The 21,318-nt window shown below is 45.7% G+C and overlaps 1 protein-coding gene across 1 annotated transcript in view; it reads right to left on the reverse strand.

Annotated features, from left to right (window-relative positions):
• Positions 1–612: 612 nt before the first annotated feature.
• The window catches only part of NR6A1 (nuclear receptor subfamily 6 group A member 1), a 476,601-nt gene continuing 455,895 nt past the window's right edge, over positions 613–21,318 (reverse strand). The window contains exons 10-11 of the mRNA XM_030206196.1: positions 3,923–4,075; positions 613–701 (exon numbers count right to left, since the gene is read on the reverse strand). Coding sequence (XP_030062056.1) covers positions 613–701; positions 3,923–4,075 — 242 coding nt within the window. The remainder of the gene's footprint in view (positions 702–3,922; positions 4,076–21,318) is intronic.

Below are 21,318 nucleotides of genomic sequence, written 5' to 3' on the forward strand. Positions count from 1 at the left end.
AGCTGAAATTGACCAGATTAGAAAATATAGTTGAATTAGCTTGAATACGCGTTTGTAATCTGATTTGGTGCATCTCTACGCATGGACTGCTGTGAAAACTACATTAGGTCAGTGCTGTATAACATTTTAACCCTAACATCATTTGATTAATAAAAATGGCAGCTGCTTCTCAAGCAATCTTGATGAAAGACATTTGTAGGCCCAAAAAAGCCATTTCATACTGTATCATCCTGCTCTTGAGGTAGTATTATTTAGCACTATTCAATATTTATATTTTCTCCCACCCCAAAATACAAAGTACTAATCCTAAAAAAAATGGCAAAACTGTAACATTAAACATCTTACATTCTTGTAAACTGTAAGAAAATGCAGCTTCTGCATTTGTACAGGAACATGTGCACTGTGTTGAAGATTATACATTCAACTCTGTCGTGAAATAAATATATAAGAAAAAAGAAAAAAGAAAGAGGTTCTTGCTACAATTGCAGGGTTGCGTCATGTTCCTGAGCTCCCCTTGCTGTCTTGGTGCCTTCCTCATTCTCCATTTAAAACGGTTTGCCACCTGCGGCACCAGCGTAAGGCATGGAGAACAGAAGACTGAAGGGTGATGGCTCATTCTTTGCTCACGCTTGTTTTGCAGGAGTGCAGAACTGCTTTGAAAAGCAGAGGCAGCTGTTCCAGTGGAACATTTACCATTTTTCCTGTCAAACAACAAAAAATATATATATGCAGTATTAATCATGGTTTGATGAGCTCTCTTGATGATTTCCCTGTAGATCAAAGCAGTTGATGAGGCATTCAACCTGGAGAACATTTACAACAACATAAGAGCAAAAAAAAAAAAAAAAAAACCCCCACTGTAAAAACAAAGCCATGAAGCTTGTCTGAATCCTAGATAATTTAATTAGTAAATGTGTGTTGCTTCTATATTCAAGTTTGGAACTGATCCTTACAGAATTGGTACATATTTGTTACAGTACTGTGACTGGTACAAGTTTATCAGAAGCAGATTAAAAAGCACAGAAAAGTCAGTGAGTTGAGAAATGCCCCATGAAAGGTAAACTCCCTTGACTGAGTTTGAAGCAACTACTTTTAAAGGTATGGTATAGCAAGAATGCTGTGTTTGTAGAGCTCACCTCCAAGGATATCGCATACCAATGGTGGCGGTGATGAAGACCACCTTATGTCAAGTAGGGGAAATCAAGTCTAAAGCTATCCAAAGAAATGCTAGAGCAATAAAAAGATGACCTGGCAAGAATACATCCACAATCACCAACAGTGAGCAAACCTGACCCTCAGCCAGGAAGAGGGGCTAGACCTCGGTTTAGTGAAAATGGTCCAAACCAACAGCTCTCAACTCAGTCCTGGGAACACACCCAGCCAGTAAGGTTTTCAGGATAGTCACAATGACTATAAAGGAGACAGTGAATGAATATAAAGGATTTTCATATAAAGGAAATGGTGCATGCACAAGTCTCTCATGCCGAGGATAACTTTAAAAAAACAAACAGGGTGGAAGGAAACAGAAGTTCCAAGAACCCCTGAAGTCTAATATCTTCCAAATTTAAAAAGTTTTATTCTTCAATAAGGACAGCATAAAACTTTCCCAACACAGACCGTGTTTCATCAAGGAGCCTTCCTCAGGGGTCATAACTTCACTCTAGTAAAAAACCAATAGGAAGATGAGTCTTAATGCTTAAGGTATCCTCAGTCCACACAGCAATGCAGTGTGGACTGAGGATACCTTAAAACCTGCAGACTGCTTATGTCCCAAGGACTGGATTGAGAACCCCTTGTTCAAACTTTTTAAAGCTTTATGGCAGCTAGTTCTTTTTACATATCTGTAGTCTTGTCGTAATTCATTTTATTTGTTGCATTGAAAGCTTTTGAGTTATTTCACAGAGATATCTATTAGACAAATTTTTCTCCTTGGTGTGCCACAGATACATGAACAAGCTCAATGCTATGTTTAGCTGCTATTTTTCTAGCTGACCTGTTGGCACTTAGCACTTCTACACATTCTCTTCATTGGGAGATAGGGATTTCATTTGTTTTAAGAGCTGCCATTCTATTCATATGACTCCACTGTGCTACTGCATGTAAAGTTCAGTTCACTACATATCTATTAGTTGTGTTTTAATTTTCAAATGCATACATTATAATAAAGTCTTCTTGTATAAGGTTTCTAAACACACACATTTATGGGTGAAGTCTTCATCACCAGAAATTGAAATCCACAGAAAGGCTTTTCAGAAAAACTCTCATCAGGTCAAAGCAATCTAAAGGGAATGCAGCTCTCAGACTTTAGTCAGAAATGTACTATTAAACTCAATAAAAAGGTATTATCTACAATTCATTTGTTGACCTTTATTTTGTCATGTTCAAGTTCACTGAAACAGTTACAATGGTATGTTAGCCACAGAAAGAAACACTTGACTTTGAAAAGTCATTATATGCATGAAAATAGAGGCCGATTGAATTTTGGTTTTGGAACTGACACCAAACCAAAATTTGGTTTGGGTTTTGGCTGAAACCTGAAACTCACTTCTCCCCCCTCACAATATCACCCCCCCCAAAACAAAACATACCTGTATACCCTTCTCAGGCCTACATTAGGAAGGCTTGGTGTAGTGGCATCTTCAGGGGAAGGAATAAACCCCACTTGGTTCCTGCCCCATCGCAATGGCTAGGGGCAGGAACAAGCGTGGTTCATTCTTGCCCCTGAAGATGCCACCAGGCCCTGGGAAAGCAGTGATCATGGGAAAAGGGGGGCTGCTGTCATGGGGGGAGGTCAGTTTTATTTATGGTATTGGTTTCTGCCACCACCGAGCAGCCAATTTCAGTTGCAGATTACCGAAGAACCTGAGTTCGACTAGCTCTACATGACAAGTCATACGGCCTCCATTTCAAATCTCCTGTTACAGTGATTTGCTCTATTAATTAGAATTATTGTTCCAAATCACCATCTATGATTCACTTGGTAGAAGCACAGAAGGAAAAAGAGCTCAGTCAAGAATCACTGTTTGGGTGATTCACAGAACATAATATTTCAGAGTGGTTTAATGTGCTCTCCTGTATTATCAGCTAAGTCCAAAAAGCTCAAGGTTATCTGATGCCCTATGTAGACATTCAGCTGTTAACCCCAACCCCACTGGGAAGCTTGCAGCTCAAGGCCCCCTTACAGTGTCCAGCATCTCTCTTTGACCCCTTCCCCCTCTCTATGGTCTCAAGCATGTCTCTTTGATCCCTTCTCCCTCTCCATGGTCTCCAGCATCTCTCTCTCTCTTTGATCCCTTCTTATCCATGGCCTCCAGCACCTCTCTCTTCCACTCCCCAATCCCCACCACTGGTCTCTAGGATCTCTCTCATTCTATCTTTCCCTCCCTTCCACCTCTTCCCCTGCCCTACAAGGTGTTCAGGTCTTACTTCCCTTCCTGTGGGACAGCAGTCAGTAGCCATTGTGGCTAGCATGGGGACTTGAGCCTCCACACATGCTGAAACCATGTCAGCTTCCACCCCTTCCAAACCTCCTGTTTTTAAGGGGTTGGGAACTCATAAGCCTTGAGCATGCATGGATGCTCAAGGTCTGTGCTGGCTACCATGCATTTTCTATAACTTACGACTACTGTGTCACTGTCCTGGAGGATGGGAAATAAAGGAGGAGAGAAAACTTTGAGGTCAAGTGCCAATGTAATGCTGCCCCCTAAACTGGGTCACCCCAAGTGGCATTGCTATTCTGTCTAGCGGAACAGTCAACACTGCAAAAATCCTGACCTCTCCATAAATTTATACAAATACTTTCAATAACTCCCTGTGACTTGTCTTTCTTGTGGTTTTCCCTTCAGATGAATGCGCTTTTTTTAAAATTCTTTTAAATTTCCTTCATCAACTGAAGTTATCTGTTAAATAAAAGAGAAGTTACCTGCAATGTATCGTATCTCAGGTAAACACATCATTAGATCTGGAAAGCGATTTGGCTGGTGTGGGTACTTATACTCAGTAAAATCTTGGCAGACGTACCAATACCGCTTATTCAACTGTTCTAACTGGGATACATTGGTCAGGCCTCGGATATCTAAGGAAAAGAAAGAAAAAAAATAAGTTTAGAGAATCCATGTTTATTGATAGGACCAAAAAAGATCTGATTCTTTATGACAAAAGGGCACAAGACAAAATGGTTTGTCATGGAGTATCCCAGATGTTTGAGAGGTGTCATATGATATCAAATTATAACATCATTATTGGAATATTCCAATGCGTGCTTATTAGGTGTTCCATTAGCATTATGCCAACATCATATTATATCTGTTATTTGAATTTCAGTGCTGATAAATATATATATTTTTGATACTGTTTCATGGTAATCCTATTATTAGGTTTCAATTTGCTGTTTCCAGGTTTACCTCATTTATTGTATTTATGTTTGGTCATTTTACTATTGTTATGTTAACAAAATTATAAGCTTATGTTAAACTGTACCTGCTGTACACTGCCTTGGGTGAATCTCTTCAAAAAGGCGGTTAATAAATCCCAATAAATAAATAAATTAATTAATAAAATATGCTGAAAAGCATGTTCTATTGTCATTTATAATAATACTAGCCGTTAAGCCCGTTAAAACGGGCAAGTATTGGTATGCTCTATTTTGATGTATAACTCCCTCCCTCCCTCCCCTCGGCTCCCCGCCCTTCCTCCTTCCCTCCCTCCCAGCTCCAAGGCCCGATTCCCTCCCAGCTCCATGGGCCCCCCCTCCGTCCCTCCCAGCCAGCTGCAAGGCCCCCCTCTGTACATCCCTCCCAGCTCCAAGGCCCCCCTACTTCTGACCTCCTATGTCCAGCATCCTCCCTCCTTCCCTGCCAGCTTCAAGGCCCCCAGTCTTTCCCTCCCTCCCTAGCTCCAAGGCCCCATTCCCTCCCCTCCCAGCTCCAAGGCCCTCCGTCCCTCCCCTCCCTCGCAGCTCCAAGGCCCCCTCCTCCTTCTGAGCATTTATCCTGCCTTCCCCTCCCCCCCCGAGGTCGCTGTTGTCGCCGCTACCGCTCCCCCCCCCCGAGGCGCCACCGGCCCCTCCCTCCCAGCTCCAAGGCCCGATTCCCTCCCAGCTCCAAGGGCCCCCCTCCATCCCTCCCAGCCAGCTGCAAGGCCCCCCTCTGTACATCCCTCCCAGCTCCAAGGCCCCCCTACTTCTGACCTCCCATGTCCAGCATCCTCCCTCCTTCCCTGCCAGCTTCAAGGCCCCCAGTCTCTCCCTCCCTCCTAGCTCCAAGGCCCCATTCCCTCCCCTCCCAGCTCCAAGGCCCCCCCGTCCAAGCCAGCTCCAAGGCCCCCTCCGTCCCTCCCTTCCCCTCCCTCGCAGCTCCAAGGCCCCCCTCCTCCTTCTGAGCATTTCTCCTGCCTTCCCCTCCCCCCCCCCGAGGTCGCTGTTGTCGCCGCTACCGCTCCCCCCCCCCCCGAGGTCGCCACTGGCCCCTCCCTCCCAGCTCCAAGGCCCGATTCCCTCCCAGCTCCAAGGGCCCCCCTCCATCCCTCCCAGCCAGCTGCAAGGCCCCCCCTCCTCCTTCTGAGCATTTCTCCTGCCTTCCCCTCCCCCCCCGAGGTCGCTGCTATCGCCCCTCCCCCCCCCCCGAGATCGCCACCGGCCCCCTCCACCCGGGCCCTCTGTTCTACATTTAACTTACAGCGCCGAAACCGCAGGCAGATCAGCTCCGTCGGCCTTCCTTCTCTGCCTGTGTCCCGCCCTCGTGTGACGTAACGTCAGCGAGGGCGGGGCACACAGGCTGGGAAGGAAGGCCGACGGGAGCTGATCTGCCTGCGGTTTCGGCGCTGTAAGTTAAATGTAGAAGAGAGGGCCTGGCCTGGTGGAGGGGGTTGGCTGCGACCTTGGGGGGGGGGACGGCAGCGGCGACCTGCAGGGGGGGAGCGGCAGCGGCGACCTCCGGGGGGGGGGGGGGTAGCGGTACCATTAGCGGCAGCGTCGACGGTCCGTGTGGCAGTGACTGCACTCCTCCTCAGCGCAGAGTTTCCCTCTCTGTTCCGTCATCACGTCTTGACGTGGGGGCGGGACAGAGAGGGAAGTCTCTACTGCGCATTTGCAGGTGAGTCGGTCACTTGCCATTTATAGGTTTGATAATAAAAATAATAAAATGAAGATAGACCATCTGGCCCATCCAGTCTGCTCAACTATCCTGTCCCAGCCAAAAGACTGATCATCTACACTATTTCTTCCTATCTAGCATAGTTTCTTGCCTTCCTCCTTGGTATTCCAAATTTCCTCCAACAACCACCTTTTCCATACCTAACCACGTGACTACGAGCCCAAATAACCAGCAGTGCTAACCAGAACAAACATCTGGCTTTCAAAGTCCACTGTGTTACCTGCCAGAGAGACCTGCCTATATGAGCACTTGTGTTTCCTCTAGGACTTCTAACTAATTAGAAAACTTGCAGCCTGCACATAGACCAAGGTCCTAGTTTAGTTCTATCATTGGCTGGAGAGGGGCTTCGATGAGAACTTCAAAATGTTTTTGAACAAGGACAGTGTGGGTAGACTTCTACGGTCTATGCCCCAAAAATGGCAAGGACAAATCAAGATCAGGCATACATACGAAGTATCACATCATCATTACAGTATGATCTAAATAGCTATCATGACTAGTGAACCATCCAGGTCTGTCCCTCGCATAGCCTGCCTAATAGAACCAGATACTGTTTGATTCTATCATATCAGCATGTCACAATTGATCCCACGCAACTAGTATGTCTTCATATCTACATTGATCACTCTGCCAACATGAACCACAACCCCTTGCAATAAAAACTTTAGCATTAGAGACTTTGGTTTGAGATTTGATGCTCCATATTATCTAATATTAATTTTGAAAATCTATAGGCCTTGCAGGACATTGTGTTTGGAGGGTGCAAAATACTTATCCATTCCTTCACTCTCAAAGATCTATTTTGCAGAAATAAAGTCCTGTTCCTTCTCAATTGCCAGACTGGAGGCAGGGCTGGTCTAAGGTAGGGGCGACCGTGGCAGTCGCACAAGGCCTCATGCTCCGAGGGGCCCTGCAGTGGCCTTGGCATCTCCCTCCCGTTCTCTGCTATTGCCGTCTCCTCTCCTGTTTAGAGAGCTGCACAGAAATGGGGGGAATGCACGGCGATCTAAGCTTTGCCTCTCCTCCATCGAGCCACAGGGTGCCCTTCTGGCTTATACCTCGTGGATTCTTCGGGGCAGGAAAGATTCCCAGTCTTTCCTGCCTGCTGCCACTGACCCTCTTGCTGCTGCACCACTTTTTAAAAATGGCTGCCAAGACTTCCGCTGAAGTCTTGCGAGGCCGGCGTTGGAAGTCTCGGCAGCCATTTTAAAGAAGATGCAGCAGCAAAAGGGTCAGCGGCAGTGGGCAGGAAAGACTGGGAATCTTTCCTGCTCCGAAGAATCCACTAGACCCCTGAGGACAGGGGGCGCAGGGTGGAGGTATGGAATATGTGGGAGGGAGACTACTGTAAAAAGAACAAAAAAAAACAAACAAACCCCAAGGTAACATCCATTTCCCCTTCCTCACACAGCCAGATCCTTGCTTTATCCACGTTTCTTTATTTTTGGTGGAATTTTTATTTAATTTCACTTAGATTTTGAAACATGCCGGCTTGTGCATACAGATTGTACACAGAGGAAGTATAATAACAGAACAACCTTTTATAGGTAGAGTAGTAATTTGTTATAAATTGTAATCAGTGTGTCATTTGGAGGGGCTGGTTAAAGGGACACCCTCGTACTGTTATATTTGTGCAGAGATGTTATTTTTCCTGGTAAAGGTCCACTGTTATGAGAATCAGGTGCTCAACATTCAGAGTTTTGTGACGAATAAGTCACAAAAAAGTGCCCTAAATGACCAGATGACCACTGGAGGAAATCAGGGATGACCTCCACTTACTCCCCCCCAGTGATCACTAACTCCCTCCCACTTACCAGCCTCTAATGTTATAGTCAGGTACATTAGAGCAGGTCCCTGGAGTAGACTAGCGGTTGGTGCAGTGCACTGCAGACAGATGTACCCAGGCCTATACCCCCTCCCCACCTGTTACACTTGTGGTGGAAATTGTGAGCCCTCCAAAACTCACAAGAAACCCACTGTACCCAAATGTAAGTGCCCCTTCACCCATAAGGGCTATTGTAGTTGTGTACAGTTGGGGGTAGTGGGTTTTGATGGGCTCAGAAGACAAGATACGGGAGCAACAGTGAGATGCATATCTGGGAGCATTTATTTGAAGTCCACTGTGTGCTCCTAGGGTACCTCATTGCTCTCCTGGGATGTCTGTGTGGCCAGACTATTAAAAATGCTAGTTTCTCCTACATCAAAATGGCTTGATTTTGTGCATTTTTCACTTGAATGTTTTTTTTAAATTGGACAGAAAAAGACACAAAAAAAACCCCATCTAGCAAATAGCCATAAAAAAAAAAAAGCGTTTTTCTGTTTTGTAAATGGCTATATTCCCCCCTTGAATTTTGGATGTTTTCAGCAAAATGTCCAAAGTTGGACTTAGACGTCATATCAAGAATATTCATCCATGTGTATGGTGCCTGCAAAAGTAACACAAAAGCAGTTATTATGTTTGTGCATTAGCTGTTACCACGCACTAAACTCGTGGTTCCCAAACCTGGTCCAGGAGGCACCCCAGCAAGTCAGGTTTGCAGGATATCCACAATGAATATTCATGAAGAGATTTGCATGCACTGCTTCCACTGCAAGCAAACCTCTCTCATTGTTATTCATCCTGAAAACCTGACTGGCTAGGGTGCCTCCAGGATCAGGTTCGGGAACCACTGCACTAAACTATATATTAACAGGCTAACAGAATTTAGTAAAAGGGCCCTTATGTTTCCCCTGGGATACATGAGAGACCTCATAGACTTGCCAACTAGAAACATCACAAAATCTGCGCAATCATACCTAAATCTCCACTACCCAAGCAACAAAGGACTCAAATACAAATCCACCTATGCATCCAGTTTTTCATACTTAAGCACACAATTGTGTAACGCACTGCCAAAAGCAGTAAAAACTACGCTCGACCACCTAAATTTCTGGAAAGCACTAAAGACAGAACTGTTCAAAAGAGCATACCCCACCGACCCAACATAAAATACCTGGACACATGCGACACAATGTAACCAAAGACCGAAATGGACATTGCTTGACTCTTCCTCCCCTCTATCTAAGTTCCCCCTAACTGTACCTACCTTATATGTACCTCACTCTACCACAATATCGCTTTGAATTAATCCAAACCATGTATTTGTTCAGACCGGGATCGGCTAACGCCATTTATGGTAATATGTAAGCCACATTGAGCCTGCAAAATGGTGGGAAAATGTGGGATACAAATGCAACAAATAATAAATAATAAAATAATAATAATAACACCTGATGCTAGAGTCCACCTTGGAGATCAGCAGCCAATAAAAAGTTCAAGGATGCTAGGAATTATTAGGAAAAGGATGGTAAATAGGACCGAAAATACTATAATGCCTGTGTATCGCTCCATGGTGCACCACACCTTGAACACTGTGTTCAGTTCTGGTCGCTGTATCTCAAAAAAAAGATATGGCGGAATAAGAAAAGGTTCAAAGAAGAATGATCAAAATGATAAAGGGGATAGAATTCCTCTCATTTGAGGAAAAGCTAAAGAGGTTAGGGCTCTTCAGCTTGGAAAAGAGATGGATGAGGGGAGATGAGATATGACTGAATTCTACAAAATCCTGAGTGGTATAGAATGAGTAGAAATGAATCAATTTTTTTATTTGTTCTAAAAGTACAAAGACTAGGAGACACCCAAGGAAGTTACATGGAAATGCTTTTAAAACAAAAAAGGAGGAAATATTTTTTTCACTAAATGAATAGTTAAGCTCTGGAACTCTTTTACAGAGAATGGTAGATATCTGGGTTTAAAAACGATTTGGACAAATTCCTGGAGGACAAGTCCATAGTTTGCTATTGAGAGACATGGGGAAGCTACTGCTTGCCCTGGGATTGGCAGCATGGAATGTTGCCACTATTTGGGTTTCTGTCAGGTACTTGTGACTTGGCTTTGCCACTGTTGGAAACAGAATACTAGGCAAAATGGATCACTGGTCTGACCCAGTATGGCTTTTCTTATGTTATTATGTAGGCAGCCTAACTCCGTTGTATCTTAGTGTGCAGACACCCTTTTAAGTTCTCAACAGCAGGTAGAACAAGGGCCACTTAGAGAACATAGGTCTATTTATACACCTCAGGTCAAAAAAACATGAGTAAATACCTTCATTAGGAGAATTCCAGGAAAGTTTACAGCTTAACAGGACACATCATATAGTCCCGGGAACGATTTCAGCATATCTGACTTTCCCTTTGGGTTTATTAAAATGCTATTTTTAATGGCAAGTTGAGGACGGTTAGGAATGTTTGTGATATTCAGAGGCTTCATCAAACAGGTGGTCACTTGATAGCCATTCTTTCAGCCATAATTCAAGGAGCAGCAGCTCTAGCCAAGGCCAAGCTCTTGCAGCAAGCTGCCGATGCTTAAAAGGCAGCGTTGAAAGACATGAGGGGGGAAATGATGGAGTGCTCCAATGTTTTTTTGGCACATTTCTTCAAGTTAGAAATGAATTTCTTTTTAATAAGGAGGAATATAGCTCTGTTTGTTAGCATGCACATAGTAAGGGAAGCAGCAGCTGCTGGCCTTATTTTTTTTTTTTTTTCATTTGGCACAAGCTGCTTTAATTAGAGTACCTTGAGATAAATTCTCCCCAGCGATTCTTAGACATACCTACTATATTTTATTTACATTTTAGTAATATTTTTTGTTGAATAACAGAGAGCAACCAGGTAGCTTCATGCCAAAGGGGAAAGGCAGAGCCAGTCCCGTACTTACCCCATTATATGAAAGGACACATGCATAGTAGAATAGCACCTGATGGCTGATAAAGACCAACAGACTTCATCCAGGTCAGCCAAGTGATTCTGGTCTACATAGGAGACAACTTTTCAAAATTATTGAGGGTGCTAAGCACAATGGAAATAACCCCTCCTTGGATATATACAAGGAAGTTTTCTCAATATTGGGGGTGCTCAAGCACCCACAGAGCCGGCTCTCCTATACCGGTCTATACTACTAAAGAGCTACCCCCCCCTACTGCCAGCTATAAACCATTTCACTCTTGTAGATGATCTTCATGTTGTGGTCATGTGCCTCTCTCATTCCTGAACTATAAAACCAGGACTGACAGTGGGATCTCAAACCCTATTTTCTACAGGGAAATCAGAACTGCATCTCAAGGTATGCAATGGGGTAAACTCAGAACTGGATGATTCCTTTTCTTTGGAATGGAGCTGTGGAGGGGCATTTTCGAAAGATCGTCCAAATCTGAATTTGGACGTCCTCACGAAGTCGGCCAAAATCAGGTAGGTATAATGGAAAATAGTATGGACGTCCTTAGACATTCCATTATCGCAGTTGAAAACGCCCAAATCAGGGACACCCAAATTATAGGAAAACGGACGCCCTTAGACATTCCATTATCGCAGTTGAAAACACTCAAATCAGGGACGCCCAAAGTATAGGAAAAATACTGCAAAGACGTCCTTAGTATAGTAACAAGGACGCTTTTCTCACAGAACTGCTGAAGGACATCCATCTTATTAGGCCGACCTAAGGACGTCCTTATTACTATACTTTGGACTTCCTTTGATGTACCTGGTTGTTCCGTAAGTACAGTGCATGTAGTTGCGGACATCTAGATACGGAAAATATAAAGAACATTCATAAGTGTAAAATGCAGGAACAAGGACGTGTGTCTCAGAGAACTGCTGAAGAACAGCGGGCCCGTAAGAGGGCGTCCTTCGGCAGCTATGGGAAATATAAGGAACATACATATTTTATTGCGTATACATGAAGAGGTTTGCACACTTGATAATGATTCAGATAAGAAAGACTCCGCACGTGTGAACACATACTTATACAAATAAGGCCCCGCACGCATGACGACGGTCCATGCAGGTCATGGACATCCATGTGTCATGGTAATCCACGTGCTGACCCATCATATATGGGGCCAAGATGGCCACGTGCTGACCTGTACATATATCGAACTGTGAACGTAAGGACATCCATCACGCATGGGCGTCCATATAAGGCGATGCACGTTTTCCAACGGTTATTCACGGAGAAACATGGCTCACAGATGGAGCCAAACTTTAGTGAGCTGGAAACTTTGTGCCTAGTGCACCTATGCTTGAAGCACAGGTGCATTCTTTTTCGCCACCACCACCACCTGCCCCCCAGGACTGTCTCCATCCAAGCCTGGTGTGAGATAAGGGACAGGTTGGAAAGGTAAGTGTTTGCTCCCCCCCCCCGGGCTATCAGGGCCCCCCTCCTGTAGCTACACATATAAGAGCTTCCTCAGCAGTGTAAGCACAAACTGTAGTTTGCATTCAAGGGTAATCGGTGATATGTGCACATGCACATTCATTAACAGAATCTATGTACTAGAAAGCAAAAACATTCCCACATCCCTACAATACTGCCCAAACGGTACTCTCTGTTCTCATGTCCACCTCAATGACATCATCTGTACCAATGTAATGTCATCGTCCCCCCCCCCCCCCAATCAGTGTTGTGAGTCTCTCCTATTTGATTTCCAAATGAATTTGTGTGCTGAAGGCAAGAAGGGCCATCCCGACTCCTAATGTATAAACTTATATCTTGCAGAAGATTTGGCATTCGGAGAGATCTCGAGTCCCTCCGGCAGAGGTTCCGCTGAATCAAGAGGGGGGAGCCCTGACATGATCAGGGCACTGAGACGGTGCCTCAGGGCTCGACGTAAGTATTATAAACAGAGCACCTGTACTCATTTGTAAATGTATTTATTTAATAATGCAAATGTCCTGTACAATATCACTTTCCATGTGGCTAATAGGCAACTAGTAAGTCCTAACACCTCTGTCCCAGATCAAGGCCTGAGGTTGCAGCTACCCTCTCATGAGTGTGGCTGTAACTTCCAACTAACCTCCTCTGAGATGAATGAGATGACATGCCTCACTTCTGTATCCCCCTTTCTGGGGTGAATATGGTTTCATGGTATTCTTGCCTGATGTACTGATCTTAGTGGGTGTCATAGCATGATTTGAAAGTAATGTAAAGAAAAAGTGCTTCCACACCCCCCCCCTCCCCCCCAAAAAAAAGGTCATCTCATGCATCTCACACCCCATGTGTCTAGCCCAGGGCTCATCATTGACCCCACCTTTCCCCATTCCTGCCTTATGCCAGCCAGCCAGCTCCTGCACTATGCAAGCCATGTTGAATGTGCTGATCTTAAGGACAATCCTTTTACATACATAGGGCGCCAGCAGCAGCAGGAGGAGGAAGACGAGGAAGCTGAGGCACCACCAGTGGTGGAAGAAGAGAAGGAGGAGGAGGCAGAGGCAGCAACAAGCTGAGCGCCAGACCCCTGGCATGACATGCCTCCCCTTGAGGGGGATGAGGGCCCAACACTGCCCACCCTTGCCACCCCATCCCCAGCACTGTGCCTCCTGCAGCAACTGGTGAATAGCCAGTTGCTGCAGGAGGTGTCAGCAATGAGGCTGGAGATGGCGGCAATGCGGCAGGCTAACGAGCAGCACTTCAGGGCGCAGAGGCTGCTCCTGGTGCTGCTCATTAGCCTGCTGCAGAGGTCCATGCAGGGAGGAGGACAACGCCTCCCTTGAGACACTGTTTCCCAAAAAATATATATTGTACATAGTTCTATTTTTGGTTTTGTTAAATATAAGTTTCATATTTTTGATATAACAGGGTGTGTGTCTCTGCTTTGTGCACTGCATATTATCAAATACTGGGGTTGATTTGAGAGGAGGCAGCAATCTGGGTTGCAGGACAGGTGAACTGTGACAGAGAAACTTTGGTACATACGTGTGATAAGTGTGGCCATAAAGGCCACCTGTTCCTTCCAAACTGCATGGCTGTATGGTAAGGGGGGGGGCTGGGTGGGCATTTCTGCTGAGGAACACAAATGCCCATCCAGCCTCTCCCCCCTTACCATAGAGCCCCACAGCACAGAGTTGTGTAAATAATAGGTATGTTGTCTAGCACTAGTGATCTGCCAAGTAGAAACTTGGAGATAACCATAGGTAGCGCATAGACGATGTTTGCTCTCTGACCACTAGACACCCTTACCCACAACAAAACCTCATTGGTGAGGGCCGGGAAGCAGCTACAAACTGCTGGGTCATCTTTTCACATTGAAGGTATCAGCAATGGTATATAGTGCTAAGGGGAAAAGGGAAAACAAGGGTAAAAGCATTAGATGGATCTTTACTTCATCACAATTGAATATAATACATCAGGTACAAAAGAGCACAGGCTAGTGGAATTATATAGGCACCAGGCTGTAGCCACCTGCAGGTAATTTAGAATAGGAACTGTAACCAGAACCCCTCTCCCTCACCATGACTTAAGGGCTCAAGGCTGTGGTAGGCACGCACCTGTGGCCACCTTGAAAATAGTTTGCAGGATAGAATTTAGAAATGTTGTTCCATAACTATGGAGGATTGTAGGACTGTGTTGAATAATGTGGAAAAGACATTCAGTGCATATATGCTTCCCCCCCTCCCACCCCCAACAACCTTCAGAATGGGTGGGCACTTCATAAAAGGGGACTGGGGTTCACCACATAAAGAATGATGAAACCTACCAGGGAGTGGTACAGCAGCTCCAATAGCTGGACCACAGTATCGAGGCCTAAGGAGTGACCTGAAAGTACACAGTGCAGCACAGTGGCGTCTCCTTCCACCACTGCACAGCAACCACCAGCAAACCTGTTGAAAATAGAGGTAAAATTTGAATGCAGAGAACATAGAGAGAGAATGGGGAGCCCTTGACCATGAGGGATGCACACATCCATTCTCAGGGCCTCTCCCCCTCCCCCACCCCACAGGCAGCCACAACTGAGTGTGTCCAATAGAGAACAAGACATCTGTACAATGAATTAGGTAGAAACAATCACGGCTCTCAGAGTGCAGTGTATTACTTGACCAGCTGTCCTGCAAGAAGTGTTTGTTTAGCACCTACACAGCAGAAAGGGAAGAGGTGGCTGAGAGGTATGAGTTTACCTTGAACTTGTGGTACAATGGCACCAAAGCAACCACCTACCGGCAAGGGTAATTTCAGCAACCCTGAAATTGAACTGCTGGTTCAGGAAATGCAAAGGAGGCACATGCATCTCTTTGCTCCCACAGGCCAGGGGCTGGCTGCTACAACGAAGCAGAGAGAAAGGGAAGCAGTAAGGGACCAGCTCAACCGGTCTTCCACTGTGGCAGGGATGTGGAAGACTGCAAAAGGAAGTGGTGGTGATGTCAGGAGGAAGGCTGGCGCCAACCATCCAAGCAAATGACACCACAACCCCCCCCCCAAAAAAAAAACCAAACAGGTGTACAAAAGCATACAGTGGCAAAAACTAAAATACCACCCCATAAAAAAACACCTCTAAAGTGCAAGCACAGAGAAAGCCGTTTTAAAGAGGCGCCAATAGAGGGAATGCAAACTTCCAAATGGGAAGAGCAGCTGTGGACGTTTATCATTATCACCCTTAATTGAAATGAGGACACCCAAAACACAGAGCAGCTGGGGACGCCCATAGTTCCCTACCTATAATCGAAATTAGGACGCCCAAAACGCCGAAGCAGCTAGGGAAGGCCATAGTTCCCTACCTATAATCAAAATTAGGACGCCCAAATCGCTGAAGCAGCTGGGGATGTTAAGGGATTTTGTCGATAACCAAAATTAGGATGCCCATCTCATTCTCACATGGGCGTCCCTGAGAGAGTATTTAAGCGCCCTTCTCTATATTTTCGATTCTTTGCATCGTGTTGGTACAATGGCACCAAAGCAACCATCCACCCACAAGAGTAATTTCACCGATGCAGAAGTTGAACTGCTGGTTCAAGAAATACATCTCATTGCTCCCATGGGCCAGAGGCTAGCTGCTACAATGAAGCAGCGAGAATGGTAGGCAGTAGGGGACCAGCTCAACGCGGTCTTCCACTGTGGCGGGGATGTGGAAGATTGCAAATGAAAGTGGCACCAGCTGAGGCGTGATGTCAGGAGGAAGGCTGGTGCCAACACCCTAGCAGATGACACCACTAACTTGACCCCCATCGAGCGCATCATTCATGGGCTCTTGCCCCAGGAGGGGATCCATGGCATTGGGTCCCTTGACACATCAGCACAGCCTGAGGGCTCAGGTAGGTTCACCATTAGGAAGCTGGGGTATCTTTTGTGCTGTACTACAATGTTTTAAACAAGTGGGGGACAGTGTGGTGCTCCTCAGTAGGGAAAGGGGGGAGAACATCACATGCAATGCAAATCACTATTCATTACAGACCATGACACAGGGAGTAGTAGGGGTGAGGGGTTCCAGCAATATACGTGTAGGTTACCACTGTTTCACAGCTTTGGGGGCCTTCCCCATCACCAAACTGTGCATATCTCCTTCCCACACCTCTGTGCTGTAGCCATGCACTCCTTCCACAGTTCTATGTCTACCCACCTGCCTGTGTGGCTCTCTTGCACATCAGTCTCTGTAGTACACTGCGCTCCTTGTCTCCAGCTCTGTACCATGTACAACGACATCTGTAGCTTGCCTGCCAATCCCATTCCTCACCATCTCTTTGCGTGTGGGGCTATGTATATGAATGGTGAAAAACAAAAGTGGGTTATTTTGACCAACACACTTCCTCCCCTTTTGCTATGCAGGTGATGACAGCCAGTCGGAGGAAGAAGCTGGCCCTAGTGGCCACCAGCCCCAGCACACAGAGCAGCAAACCAGTGGGCCTGAACAAGAAACCACAAAGGACCATGGGGTGGAACCACAGGACCCAGCAGCAGCAGAGGCTCTCCCTCCACCACCCTCAGCCTTTGCAGATGGTGGCACCTCCTCAGCAGAGGCCATCCAGCTAGACAAGGCAGCTACTGCGCCTCGCCACACAATTGCTGGGCCAGAATGTGCAGATGGAAGATTATCAGCGCCAGAAATTGGAGCTGCAACAGGAAGCGCTCCAGGCCCAAGAGGAAGTGCTCTAGATGCAACAGGAAGTGGTACAGCAGCTCCAACGGCTGGAGCACAGCATCAAGGGCCTACGCCGTGACCTGAAAGCACCTAATACAGCCCTGATGCAGCAACAACAACTGGCGTCAACTTCCACCACTGCACAGCAACCACCTGCTAAGAAGAGGAGCTTGAGATCCTCAGCCTCCCCAGCCATTGGTCCACCAGTCACCACACCAGCTCCCCTTCTGGGTCCTGTGCCCAGGTTGCAGGGCAAGCCACAGACCACAAGGTGGCTGGACTTCCACAGGGCAGCCGAGGCAGCAGGCTGCCTTGTGGACACAGAGGAGGAGAGTGGGAGCTCATCAGAGGACTGTCAAGAGTTCCCCTGCAGCACCAGCTGCAAAGGACACGGTGGGAGGGGTAGGAGGGGATGGGGCCAGGAAATTGATGGGACATGCTGGGGGAGTGGGGGGTGAGGATTGGATGGAGGGGAATATGCACAGAGGTGCATGGTGGTGGGAGGGGGTGGTGGTGTTGGTTTGTAAATACACAGTGACAGAAAAAAATGGAGGGGGGGGGGGAATATTGGTTTGTGGAGTGAGCTGGAGGGAGACAGTGCTGAGGGCTGCCTGTTGGAGGAGGTATAGTTTGGGCAAATCCATGCTGCACTTACCTAGGAGCCATCCGCCGGTGATCTCCCCTTGCTTAAACCTGCGGAAGATTCCCGAGTGCTGCAATATATAGGCATCATGGGTGGAACCTGGGTATCGGGCACACACGTCTAGAATCTCCCCCTGGCCGTCACACACAACTTGCATATTGAGTGAGTGGAATGCTTTCCTGTTCCTACAAGTGGCCTCTTGTGCCCGGGGGGGGGGGGGGGGGGGGGTCTGAGTGCGATATGTGTGCAGTCAATGGCGCCTATGACCAAGGGGAAGCGAGCTACAGCGTAGAAGTTAGCCATGTTGTTCTGCAGGGTCTGGGGGGGGGGGGGGGTGGGGGGGTGGGTAAGGAAGGAATCAAGGAACTGAGTGAGGTAGTTAGAAATGGAAGTCTGGGTGAGACCCGTGTTCACAGATAGGACAGACTGGAAACTCCCAGTGGCCAGAAAAGATAGAGAAGCAGTGATCTTTAGGTGCACAGGGATGGGGTTGTTCCTACAGGTCCTGGGCTGCAGGAGGGGTTGGAGCTGGTCACAAAGGTGCTGAATGGCAGCCCTATCAAAGCGGTACCTAGTGAGACACTGCAGGTCAGTGAGGTCTAGGAAACTGCTACGGGGCCTGAAAGCTCTGGGGCGTGAGTACCTCCTGTGGTGCCTCTCCTCTTCTGCCAACATGCAAGCCACCTGTGCATTTCCCCACACTACAGGTTCAATGCAGTGCCACCAGTGCTCACCTCTCCCTACTAACTTGGTGAAACACAGCAGCAACAAACAGAAGCTGACACTCACTCTCCCACCACCGACAAATACCCACTACAAACTCTCCTGCCACACCATCTAGCCGCTCACTCTCCAAGCAGCAAACGACAGTCTTCACAAACACGCTGCAGCAGTACACAGAACAAAGAGACAGAGACTACAAACAGGTAAGGGAATGAAATATGAACTTGGGGACAGTAAATGGAGAGGGATAGGGAAAGCTGAGAAGGTAAAACACAAATGAGGCAGGTGAGGGTGAAAACGTTCCGACTACAGCACACAGACAAAGGTAACAGGTACTCAACAAACTCTCAGCTTTCTCTCCCAACAATGCTCTCGCCACTCTCCAACTGCACAAAATTGCTAATGGGTATAAAGACGACTTCCTCCTTACTCTGGTCGCTTTTATTTCAGGTCTAACTAAGGACGCCCATGTTCCAACCCATGCAAAACCATTTCGCAAGCAGTTATACGCTGGGGGCGCCCATCACGTAACACCACCCATAACACGCCCCTAACATGCCTGGTTTTGATTTTTGGATTTGGGCGCCCTTTTCTTTCGAAAATGTCCCTGTCACCCTAGAAAATAATTTTGGCCATGAAAAAAAAACAAAACAGCAATATGGTAGATGAGGACAAGTGAAGGTAACAGGCCCACCCAATCTGCCAAGTTATTATGTGGATATACTACTTTTCAACCATGTCTTCAGAGCTGTTTACATGCAGAGAAAAAGAAGGACAAACAAATGGAGTTGGACAAACAAAGCAATTGCAATCACAAAATGAATGCGAATGAAATAAGCACAACAATATAAAATCCAGGAGACTAAGAGTTAATTTAAAACAAAATAGATATTGGCCAGCTGGAATATCCAGTCAAGGTACTAGATTAAGGCAGATCAAATGCCATACTAAACAAACAAAAAACACCAAACAGGTTTTTACCCCTATTTTAAATTTCTTGTGGGAGGTTTCCTGTCGCACATCATAGTGCGGCAAATTCCAAAGTGAGGGTCGCAGATACCTAAAAGTTGAATGCCTAGAGACATCTAATTTAAATGTTAACAACAGCAGAATACTTAAGAGGTACTAACAGTAAAAGCTTAACCAGATTCTAGGATATTGCTCCTCAGAGTCAGTTTATGCCATTTTCCTCCTTATTTTCTCCATAGTTCTCTGCCATCCATAAAACTTACAATGCTTATCTCTTACGTTTAAATAATTTTTATTGCATTCAAGATCACCAATATGCACACCATGACAGGAATAAACCTCACTCCTAAGCCAGGGCATGTAGAGTGTGATCTCAGTTTCTCAAATTTACTGTTAACACTCACTGTATTACTTGCATTGTGCTAAAGAGCTTCTTTTTGGAGTTCATAAGATGTAACATGTATAGGTAACTTGGAGGTTCTTTCTGGTCAAGCCTGTGGTACCCAAAATGATGCCAAATATTTCTGTATCTTCTTCACATTTTGTTAGTCTTGGACTGCATTTCTTGGTACTTGAGGATCTTCTCTCTCTCCACATGATTCACCGAGTAATTGCTTGGGACCGTTCCTCTTACCACTATATCCAGTTTTCTGGCATCCAGCTTTTCATCAGCAAGAATAGGGATGACTCAGTTGATCATAACCTCATCGTTTTCCACAATTCTTTTAGGGTCACGATCCCAATGCTTTTCAGGTACACTGATACTGTAACATTTACAGAGTTTCCAATGAATGAGATGTGCCACTTTGTTGTGCCTTTCTGTATAAAAAGTTTCCACTACCAGCAATTCACAGCCAGCAACAAGATGAGTAAATGTTTCCAGTTGTTTCTTACAGAACTTACAGATGTCCCTTGAACTAGCTTTTTCAATGTTTGTTGTAAAAAAATCTTGTACGTTATCCGCTGTCCTGGGCTGCAACTACCACTCATCCTTAGATTAAAATTTACCTCTTCTTAATCATTCATGTATCTGACTTTCATCCATGAACAGTTCCTGGAGTAACATTTTGTATGTCCTCACTCCACATATGCATTGCTACTTGTTGTTTCTCCTATGCTGATCCAATTGATTAAAGAGTTTTTTTCTCATCCTTCCCAAATTCTATTGCTTCCTTTACTTTTGGTACCGATAAATTTTTAACCATTCCTTCTACTCGATATGCTTATTCAAGTTTAATGATGGAACTGAATTCTCAAAGTTTTTTTTTCATGTTTCAGCCCCTTTTGTGCATTGGGATCTGATGATGCCATTAGGTGGGCCTGGAGGCTTATGATGGTAGTTTGATAGATGTAATCTATTTCTATGAGACCCAATCATCCTTCAGATCTAGGAATATATATAGTCTAGACATACACTGATTCTTATAGATGACCTCATGGGCATGGAGGAGTTTTCTTGTTCACAGCTAGTTTTTCAAGATCTTTAAGGGGCCAGTCTACAATACCAAAGCTATATGAGAGTGCAGGAAGTGCCAGTTGATTAATAGCCTGTATCTTATTCTGTGATGTGATGTTGATTAATAGCCTGTATCTTATTCTCTTCAATTACTGATTTTTTTCTCTCAGCAATTTCTACTTGTAGTTCCTTTTATCTCACAGTCATCAGTCAGAGAGATATTTTCAGTTTTGCTCAACTTTCCTGTAAAGATTTTCTACCTGTAAAGTATGTTTTATTCACAGAAAAGGGTTCTTATATGATTTCACAGCCAAATGCAAGTATTTAAGTACACACACATACAACACCCTGGATTCTATAAACCTGTGCGCCAAAATTTATGCCTAGCATGCAAGTTATAGAATAAGGGCAGTTGCACATGCAACTTATGTT

This window comes from Microcaecilia unicolor, chromosome 6 (assembly GCF_901765095.1).
Source record: "Microcaecilia unicolor chromosome 6, aMicUni1.1, whole genome shotgun sequence".
Lineage (NCBI taxonomy): Eukaryota > Metazoa > Chordata > Amphibia > Gymnophiona > Siphonopidae > Microcaecilia > Microcaecilia unicolor.